At 44.3% G+C, this 9,920-nt stretch overlaps 3 protein-coding genes across 4 annotated transcripts in view; all 3 read left to right on the forward strand.

Annotated features, from left to right (window-relative positions):
* The window catches only part of LOC117373688 (troponin C, skeletal muscle), a 277,430-nt gene extending 276,817 nt beyond the window's left edge, over positions 1–613 (forward strand). For both annotated transcript variants that reach the window (XM_055223269.1, XM_033969773.2), the window contains one exon: positions 73–613. In XM_055223269.1, coding sequence (XP_055079244.1) covers positions 73–104 — 32 coding nt within the window. In that variant the 3' untranslated portion in view covers positions 105–613. The remainder of the gene's footprint in view (positions 1–72) is intronic.
* A 1,834-nt stretch (positions 614–2,447) lies between these two features.
* Positions 2,448–6,226, forward strand: tnnc2.2 (troponin C2, fast skeletal type, tandem duplicate 2). The gene is made up of 6 exons (XM_033969775.2): positions 2,448–2,563; positions 3,682–3,733; positions 4,365–4,508; positions 5,256–5,370; positions 5,607–5,743; positions 5,911–6,226. The coding sequence occupies exons 1-6, from the start codon at positions 2,561–2,563 to the stop codon at positions 5,940–5,942; spliced, it is 483 nt and encodes a 160-aa protein (XP_033825666.1). The 5' UTR covers positions 2,448–2,560; the 3' UTR covers positions 5,943–6,226.
* Positions 6,227–9,183: 2,957 nt separating this feature from the next.
* The window catches only part of LOC117372959 (troponin C, skeletal muscle-like), a 2,023-nt gene continuing 1,286 nt past the window's right edge, over positions 9,184–9,920 (forward strand). Inside the window, exon 1 of the mRNA XM_033968817.2 lies at positions 9,184–9,212. Coding sequence (XP_033824708.1) covers positions 9,184–9,212 — 29 coding nt within the window. The remainder of the gene's footprint in view (positions 9,213–9,920) is intronic.

The following is a 9,920-nucleotide window of genomic DNA, read 5'->3' on the forward strand; positions in this document are numbered from 1 at the left end:
GTTTGGAACAAATGTTTTTGTTTGTGAGAGATGCAGTTTTATGTGTTTTTTTTTATTGTTTTATTTTTTCAGAGTTTCTAAAGATGATGGAGAACGTCCAGTAACATCTCCAGCCACATTCCTGAGACCAGCCCAAAGCATCAGAGGAGGAACCTGCAGCTAAACAAGTTAAATCCGGCTAACTCCGGCTAACTATGGCTAACTCTGGCTAACTCCGGCTAACTCTAGCTAAATTCAGCTAACAACAAACCAAATAAACTCTCTTAAACTCTGATGATTGTCATATGTTTAACCACTTCTATGACCTGTCCTCCCTCAGTTCCTCCTTTCTCCTCCTCTTCTTTCTCTTCCTCCCACTCTCCTCTGCCCCCCTCTTCTTACTCTTCCTCCCCTCTTCTCTCCTCCTGTGTATCTCCAGTGAAGAGGGGGCAGAGGCTAAAAATATCGATAGAACCCTTTTAAGACCAGGCCATGTTTTCAGCTGTCTTTGGGTCAGCTGTTGTAGAAATCTTACACCAGCTGCACTGCTCCTCCTCCCTTCTTAGTCTTGTTCCTCTCCTTCTCCTCTTTCTCTCCTCCTCTCCTCACAACTCAAGTTCTTACAAATAAACCAAAATAATGCTCCTTTTTTCTCTCTGATTCTTCCTTTCTCACTGGTCCAGCTGTTTTTACAGATGTCACTTTAAATCTAAGAAAATCAAACCTGAAACACGGTATTTCTGCCCGTGCCCTCCTCGTCCAACTGCCCCGTTGCCCTCAGCCGTAGGGCGTGTGTGTCGGCATGTGCACCAGTGGAGCTGGGGGGTATATAGCCTCCCGTACCAACATGTCTGCCCCCTTGACTCAGCCTTGGCCCTGCCCTCCAGGAACTGCCCTCCTTATAGGGCAACCTGTTGTCGAAGTTGCCACCTTCACGATTGCACCCCACAAAACTGCTGCTATTCAGGGAGCTGGGGCAGGCCACACAGGGAAGGGGAGGAGGGGAGGGAGAGAGAGAGAGTGAGAGGAGAGAGGGGGAGATGGGGAGGAGAAGGAGCTTCTGATATAAAAGGGTTAGACTTACAACTTTAGTGTGAAATATTCTCAGCACAAAATTCATTCTCTGCATTTATAATATGGCTCCCCCTCCTCCCCCTTTCTCCCCCCTCCTATCTTTTTCTGGGACCGTGGAGGAGGAGGAATGGGGGGGATTTGTCAGGGCCAGGGATGAGAACGAATGGGTGAGAATGGGTGAAACAGAAACAAAATCATAACCTACTTCAAATTTTGTATATTTATATCGATCTTTACCTCAGGCTCTAGGAAAGTGCAATTGAGGGAGGGGGTATTTGTTGGGTGATTGTCAGAGGTGAGGCAGAGAGGAGGGAGGGGTGTGAGTGGGTGAGGTGGTTGAGACACGGTGTCACATCATGAAAAATCTGGGTTTGTAATGTTCTAAACTGAATACATAACCTAAATGTCCACTGTCCACACGCACTGGGATAGTGCAGGTGGGAGGGGTAGTTTTGGGGAGAGGGAGGGGGGAGACAGGGGTGAGATGGGTGAAACAAGGGGGGAGGGGGAGGAAGGCAGGAGACTGGCTTAAACTCTGAAATAAGTCCTCAAGGTTTAGAGTTTCACATTGGGTTTGAAACGTTCTCATCACAAAATGCGTCACCTACTTTCAAAATGTGACTCACTCTCCTCTCTCCCCGTTTCCTCTGTTTCTCTCCTTTCTCCTCTCTCTCTCTATTCTCCTCTTTTTTCTCTCTTCTCTCTCCTTTCTCCTCTTTCTCCTATCTCTCTCTTTTTTCTTCTCTCTCCTCTCTGTCTCCTTTCTCCTGCCTCTCTCTCTCACCTTTCTCTCCTTTCTCTCTCTCCTTTCTCCCTCCTCTCTCTCTTTTTCTCCTCTTTTTTCTCTCCTCTTTCCCATAACTATCCTGTTTCCTCACCACAGACAAACATCACATTAGCGTCATGAGCCAGATCTACATTTGAGCGAGCCTACTCGGTCCTTGTGACACAGATGAGCACGTTTAGGATGATTTTAAAGTGAAAACGTTGAAGTTCTTTTTGGAGCTCGGCTGCACTGTTCAAAATGAATGGAAACTCTGTTTTTGTTCAGGACAGGGATTTTTAAGGAACGACAACATTTCCAAGCTTCCTCATCAGTTGGAGCTGCCACATTAGCCTCTCCTGTATTGTAAACACGCTGAGATCCAGAATATGGCACATCACAGACACAGGCACACTCATACACAACTCCCACCCCCCCACCCCCAAGTTTGATTCCATTAAAAATAGTTTCTGGATTGTGTTTATTCTACATCAAATCTCCAGATCTGACGGAAACTCGAACATTCTCCACAGTGTGATTGGCCTGTGCCCTGGACCCTAAAAGTTCAGGGTTCTAAATCTGTAGGGGGCGGGGTCTGTGAGCGCTTGGGGGCGGGGCCAGAGCGCGCCGTTTAAAGCGTCAGAGGAGCGTCCCCGTGCGTCTAGTCTCTCTGTCCGGGTGCACGCGGATTGACCACTCCTTTGGGCTTTTTCCTGGATTTACGGGGAAAGCTAAACCACAAACATGGTAAGACTCATGGTTTGTTTAAAAGAGCGTATTTATATTGCCCAAAAGTGGCACACTTTGGTTTTACGCAAAATGGCACACTTTTACGCACAAACTTTAGAGGAAACGCTAAACCATGAAGAATACGTTTTGCATACGAGTAATTAAATATACGACTCAACATTAATGGATAAAACTGAGCACTATCGTTTTACGCACGATGGCACAGTTTTACGCACAGGGTCTGGAGGCAAAACTAAACCACGAAGAACACGTTTTGTATAACATGCGATTAGTGGATAGTTTAAATTAAGTGATGTATGTATTTTTATCATAATAATTATCAATATTATTGTTGTTATATCGTTTTTGGCTAAATGAGACCATGGTTTTACGCACGATGGCACCCTTTACGCACATGATCTGGAGGATAAACGGGAGGAAAACGGGAGGAAAACGGGAGCAAGAATACGTTTTCTATAAGAGAGATTAAATATACGACACAAAACTAATGGATATAACGAAACACTACCTTTTTACGCACGATGGCACACTTTTACGCACGAACGCCAATGACATCCAGTGACAGTGTTGCCAATCTAAATTCCATTTTCATTTAGGTCTCCAATTGGACTCTTGGTTGTAATTACCTGTGCAACATTTGAATATGAGATTATGTGACCGGCGCAGTGGTCCTATCAGTGGGCTCGTGCGTCGGATAAACGTTATTCCTTAATTGTGCGCAGAGTCTCCCGGGCCTTGGCGCAGAGACAGCTGCTCGGTACCCATTCTGCTTCGGTGACAGATTCCCGCGGGTTGGGTGTCCTTTGCCCAAATACAGCGCGTCTAAAGTGTGAGCCTGAAATAGCCGCGAGGCCTCCGACAGAAACGCGCTCGGAGATCAAATATGCCAAACCGGGCTCAATGCGCATGCGTCACAATTACATAATAGTTTGCTAATAACTAAGCTACAATGATACATTTATTTGCCCGTAGTATCAACAGAGGCGCATTTTTGTAAGCATTGGCCAAAAATATGTGACAATATACAGGTAATAACCCAATGTAAAACATCGGATCCAATTCATGAGGAATTCAAGTTTCAAAAAGGTGAAAAAACAACCTGTTTCTTCCCTCAGACTGACGCGCAACAAGAGGCCCGCTCCTACCTGAGCGAGGAAATGCTGGCTGGTGAGTGGAGGATGCAGTAACATAACACTGGCGCTAGGCTGTGCGCAGAGACTATCACTTATGCGCATATCAGTCTACAGAAGGAATAATGCACGTCCTGAATCAAAGAAGACGCTGTACTTACTAAAGAACTGTGTTAATGTAGTTTTTCCACGCACACCCACACACACACACAGAGAGAGAGAGAGAGATACTGTATGTATATGGTCCTGTGTAACTGTCAGGGATTATAACAAACTAATTCTTGGTCTGATCTGACCAAATGAATCTCATTGCACCAGAAGTTACATAAGTCCATATATACAGTTCATACACACAATTTACATAAAAGTTTATATATATATATATATATATATATATATATATATATATATATATATATATATATATATATATATATATATATATATATATATATATATATATATATATATATATATATATATATATATATATATATATATATATATATATATATATATATATACATATATATAGTTTATATACATAGTCTATGCCCAGGGCTATTGCATAGGTTATGAATGACCTCTGAAATTCGCTTGTTTTTACTCCAGGCGCAATGTCTAATCTGCGGCCGGTTTGTGACGCATTTCTTGTTTCGTTTGCACAGAGTTCAAAGCCGCCTTCGACATGTTTGACACTGACGGAGGCGGTGACATCAGCACCAAGGAGCTGGGAACCGTCATGAGGATGTTGGGTCAAAACCCGACCCGAGAGGAGCTGGACGAGATCATCGAGGAGGTAGACGAGGACGGTGAGGACCGAGCAAACAAACAGACAGACAGACAGACAGACATTGAGCCCAAACAGTGACCTGACATCAAGTTTAAACAATAAAACACTTCAAATCTAAACAAATCCAAACAGTGGGAATGAAGCCGAGTGAATGCGCTAATCAGAGCCACAGCACAGAGACACATGGCTGAGGTTCACTGACAAGAGGAGCTTTGGTCCTTTATAGTTTTAGTTCATACGTAGTGCATGAGTTAATGTTAAAAATACAACAACATTCATTTTTTTATTTTAAAACGATTTTATTGGCTGTAATTACATATTTGATGGTTCATTACCTTTATTATATGATTTCATTGGACCTTTGTAATAACGTGGGCCTCTTACTTGAAGGATTTAAGGATTTATGAGAAAGGAGTGCATTGATTTGTGTTTGAGGTGGCAGAAAACGCAAAAAATGAAAATGAGAACTTTAATTAAAACGTTGCCCAAAAATTAAATGTCTTAAGAGTCTTGTCGATCATTTCGTTCATTCCGGGAGTTTACTGTCATTTGCACACTTTAAATTAGCAAACAAAATCACGTCAAAGCCATTGTTCACTTTCTGTGCCATTTAAGCGCGTGCGTAATTACGCACTAATCCAGAGGCTGTACACAAGTGCTGGTTTCACTTAAAAACATGTGAATGGGACGCGCCTCTCACAGAAACAGGCCTAAGTGCTCGTGTCTCTTCTGGTCTGTGTAAGAGCTCGTGTCTCTTCTGTTTCAGGCAGCGGTACCATTGACTTCGAGGAGTTCTTGGTCATGATGGTTAGGCTGCTCAAGGAGGACCAGGCCGGCAAGAGCGAGGAAGAGTTGGCCGAGTGCTTCCGTGTCTTCGACAAGTGCGTAAAAGTCTCACGCTCCTTTTAAAAAAGTGCCTAGTGAAAGTCTGGGGACAGGACCTGGTTTGTGTGAATGATAACCACAGTCTGGACAAGTTAGCGCCACCTTCTGTTAGCATATTTATTTCACTTTTTTATTGAATTGAAAAGGAACTTTACACATTAATCGACATCAAACAGTGGTGCCAGAGTTAGCCTTTAGCTAACCTGAACTTTGTAATGTTTCTGTTTTTCAGGAACGCTGACGGCTACATCGACAGAGAGGAGTTTGCTCTGATCATCCGCAGCACCGGAGAGAGCATCACAGAGGACGAGATTGACGAGCTCATGAAGGATGGAGACAAGAACTCAGATGGCATGCTGGACTTTGACGGTAAAGAACAACAAGGGTTCAGTCCTGGTTTAGACCTGGTTTATTCCTGGTTTAGACCTGTTTTAGTCCCGGTTCAGTCCCTGCACACAGTTGTAGGTCGGCCTGGGTCCAGATCTGGTCTGTCCATGTTGAACTGTGGAGTCATTTTTTTCATCTTTTTTTCTCAGAATTCCTCAAGATGATGGAGAATGTACAATAAACGCTGACGCCTCTTGGACATTCCTCCTTCTCTCTCCCTCCATCCCTCCAACCGTCCTCCCACCTTTGCAACAGAAAGCTAGCGCCCCCTGAGGCCGCCTGGGGTCACTGCGGCTCCAGGCGTGGGTCATGTGATCCATGTTCGCTGGTGTAGCCCGAGACCGCTGCTTTGACTGATCCAACGTCATTGTACCGAAACAGATAAAGCCACTAACACCGGTGCCGTCGTGTTTAAAGTCTGTATAAAGTTTGTTTTGAGGAAAATAAATCAAATGTTTGTTTCTTCTTTTTGTCCATTCTGTTTGAACAAACGGCAAAAGAGTGATTGAGGCAACACAGGTCACTTTTCACTGGTGCTGTTTTGAAAAAGACTGAAATCTGAACTTTAAACTCATGCAAGAATCCCAGGAGAGCTTCAGAACACGTTTGTAGAGGAGGGAGGGCATTTGACACAAAGGGAGGGCACCTGACACACAAGGAAGGGCATCTGACACACAGAGATATTTCAGAACAGGTTTGTAGAGGTCTAAACAACAGGGTTAGCAGCTTTAACACAGAATTAGACACCCATGAAGACAGAGGGAGGGCATCTGACACTCTTATTTTAGTTCTCATGACAGGCTGCGGCTTCAGCGGATTATCTTTGGCGTTCAGAGCAAACTCGCTGATGGCTCGTGAAGTCGTCTCCTCTGAAGAACTGAAATAAGTCTGACAGAAGCTGAGGTCGTTGACCTCCAGGGGGCACTGTGACCAGGTGGGACTGGGACTCTGCAGAGGAATCTCAAACACTTTATTATTAGTCTGTCTACATCTCTAAAGCTCAAAATGATCTGTTCCACCTTGTGATGTCATGAAGTGGTAATCTGAAATCATCCAAATGATTCTAGTGAAGGTGTATGGAGTTTAAAAACACAATGGAGCACTTCATGTATTACATGACATCACAAGGTGGAACAGAGTGTTTTCTCTTTGAGAGAAGAACTCAGCCTAAATATACAGGGTTTGTGTGTTAAACATGTGAATGAAACAAAACACAACTCCAGGTCTGTTTGTGATGAGGAAACATTAGAACAGAGGTCAGAGTCAAATGAGTCTTTGACTCTGTTCTAAAACCATAAACACACCAGCACTTGGGCTATATCAAAGTTTGTCAATATTATAATCATATCAGACTTAATACTTAACATTATCTTGAATGAAAGAATGGTACCACCACAGACTGAATATATAAAAATATCTCCTCTATACAGTCTATACCTAAGACCCAAAGAACTGGGAATGTTTCTAATGCTCCACAATAATCACGTTCATATAAACAGAAGCTCATCTGCAGACATCAGCTTGAGTCAGACCTTTACTTTTGATAAACGGTCACATTTTTATATAGAGCTTTACATCAAGGAACCATTCACCCATTCATACACCAGTGTACACAGACAATGGGGAGAGGTGGGTTAAGTGGCTTGCCCAAGGACACAGTAGCAGCATTCTTCTGTGGAAGTTGGAATCGCACCAGCAACCTGTTTGGTCAGTGGATCTGACTGCTCGACCAATGATGTTTATGTTAACAGTGGGATTCAAACTAAAAACGTTCAGATCCGTGGGCAAACATTCTACCAACTGAGTCACTGTCACCCTTGTAACACCAATTTTGACTCTTAATACTTGGCAAAAAGTAACATTGAACGTAACTCATCTCTAGACAATTTCAGTTTATCTTAACAGAATCATGGACAGAATCATGAACAGAATGGTGCTTTATTTGTAGAGCGTAATGTCGACCTAATACTGTTTATTTGTTATACCGGACGAGCTCAAATTAAACCAGACGAGCTCAAAACGACAGGTCACTTTGAAAAGCCAAGTGTACAAGAACATAAGACACATAACATATAAAACACAAGAGTAATTATCAACATTGTAATGTATAAAAAAAACATTTAATCAGACTTAAAATATGATACAGCGCAGATTATTAAATGAGCAAAACAGAAGCACAACTCCTCAAGACCTCTTCACGACCTCCTCACGCCCTTTGCCCTCCTGCTGACCTCTGACCCCTATGACCCGTAGTTGGCTTCATCGAAGGCTTTCCTCGCCCTCTTCAGTTCCTCGTTCATCGTCAGCAGATCCTTCACTCGGGCAAACTTCCGTGGGTCTTTACGGATCAGGAAAACTATGTCCTGGAAAAACACCTGACTTTAGGAACCTAAGACATGATCAAAGTGACGTAAGAACACAAGACTTTAGGAACCTGAGACATGCTCAAAATGACGTAAAAACGCAGGATTTAGGTTCCTTAAGTCATGTGTTTTTATATCCCTACGATCACGTCTCAAGATCTCTGAGACGTGATCGTAGTGATGTAAAAAAAAAAAAAATCAGGAGCGAGGCTGTTGAAGGTAATGCCCTTTCCTGCTCACACCAGAGGACTTTGCATCAGCAGCTCTTGAGGTCAGCACACAGTGGGTATGGAAAGTAATCAGACCCATTAGCCATTTGCTAAAATCATTTAAGTTCATTTTTTTCCTCATTAATGTACAAACAGCACCCCCATGTTGACAGAGAAACACAAAATTGTTGACATTTTTGCAGAATTATTAAAAAAAAACCCTGAAATATCACACGACAATAAGTATTCAGACCCTTTGCTCAGTATTTAGTAGAAGCACCCTTTTGAGCTAATACAACCAATGAGTCTTTTTAGGAATGATGCAACAAGTTTTTCACACCTGGATTTGGGGATCCTCTGCCATTCCTCCTTGCAGATCCTCTCCAGTTCTGTCAGGTTGGATGGTGAACGTTGGTGGACAGCCATTTTCAGGTCTCTCCAGAGATGATCAATTGGGTTTAAATCAGAGCTCTGGCTGGGCCATTCAAGAACAGTCACAGAGTTGTCCTGAAGCCACTCCTTTGTTATTTTAGCTGTGTGCTTAGGGCCATTGTCTTGTTGGAAGATGAACCTTCGACCTAGTCTGAGGCCCTGAGCACTCTGGAGAAGGTTTTTCGTCCAGGATATCCCTGTACTTGGCTGCATTCATTTTTCCTTCGATTGCCGTCGTCCTATCCGTGCAGGTGAAAAATACCCCCACAGCATGATGCTGCCACCACCATGTTTCACTGTTGGGAGTGTCTTGGACTGGTGATGAGCAGTGCCTGGTTTTCTCCACACAGAAAACTAGGCACTGCTCATCTTATTACTCACCATCTTGGAGTCCTTCAGGTGTTTTTTAGCAAACTCCATGTGGGCTTTCATGTGTCTTGCACTGAGGTGAGGCTTCCATCGGGCCACTCTGCCATAAAGCTCTGACTGGTGGAGGGCTGCAGTGATGGTTGACTTTCTAGAACAGGGGTCAGCAACCTTTAACACGCAAAGAGCCATTTGGATCCACTTTCCACGTAAAATAAAACACTGGGAGCCGCAAATACTTTATGACATCTAAAATGAAGATAACATCCATCCATCCATTTTCTTCCGCTTATCCGGGGCCGGGTCGCGGGGGCAGCAGTCTAAGCAGGGACTCCCAGACTTCCCTCACCCCGGACACGTCCTCTAGCTCCTCCGGTGGGACCCCAAGGCGTTCCCAGGCCAGCCGAGAGACATAGTCCCTCCAGCGTGTCCTGGGTCTTCCCCGGGGCCTCCTCCCGGTGGGACATGCCCAGAACACCTCCCTAGGGAGGCGTCCAGGAGGCATCCTGAGCAGATGCCCGAGCCACCTCAGCTGGTTCCTCTCAACGTGTAGGAGCAGCGGCTCTACTCCGAGCTCCTCCCGTGTGACCGAGCTCCTCACCCTATCCCTAAGGGTGCGCCTGGCCACTCTGCGGAGGAAACCCATTTCAGCCGCTTGTATCCGCGATCTTGTCCTTTCGGTCATTACCCAGAGCTCATGACCATAGGTGAGGGTAGGAACGTAGATTGACCGGTAAATCGAGAGCTTCGCCTTCCGGCTCAGCTCCTTCTTTACCACAACGGACCGAT

This window comes from Periophthalmus magnuspinnatus, chromosome 7 (genome assembly GCF_009829125.3).
Source record: "Periophthalmus magnuspinnatus isolate fPerMag1 chromosome 7, fPerMag1.2.pri, whole genome shotgun sequence".
In the NCBI taxonomy this organism is placed as follows: Eukaryota; Metazoa; Chordata; class Actinopteri; order Gobiiformes; family Gobiidae; genus Periophthalmus; species Periophthalmus magnuspinnatus.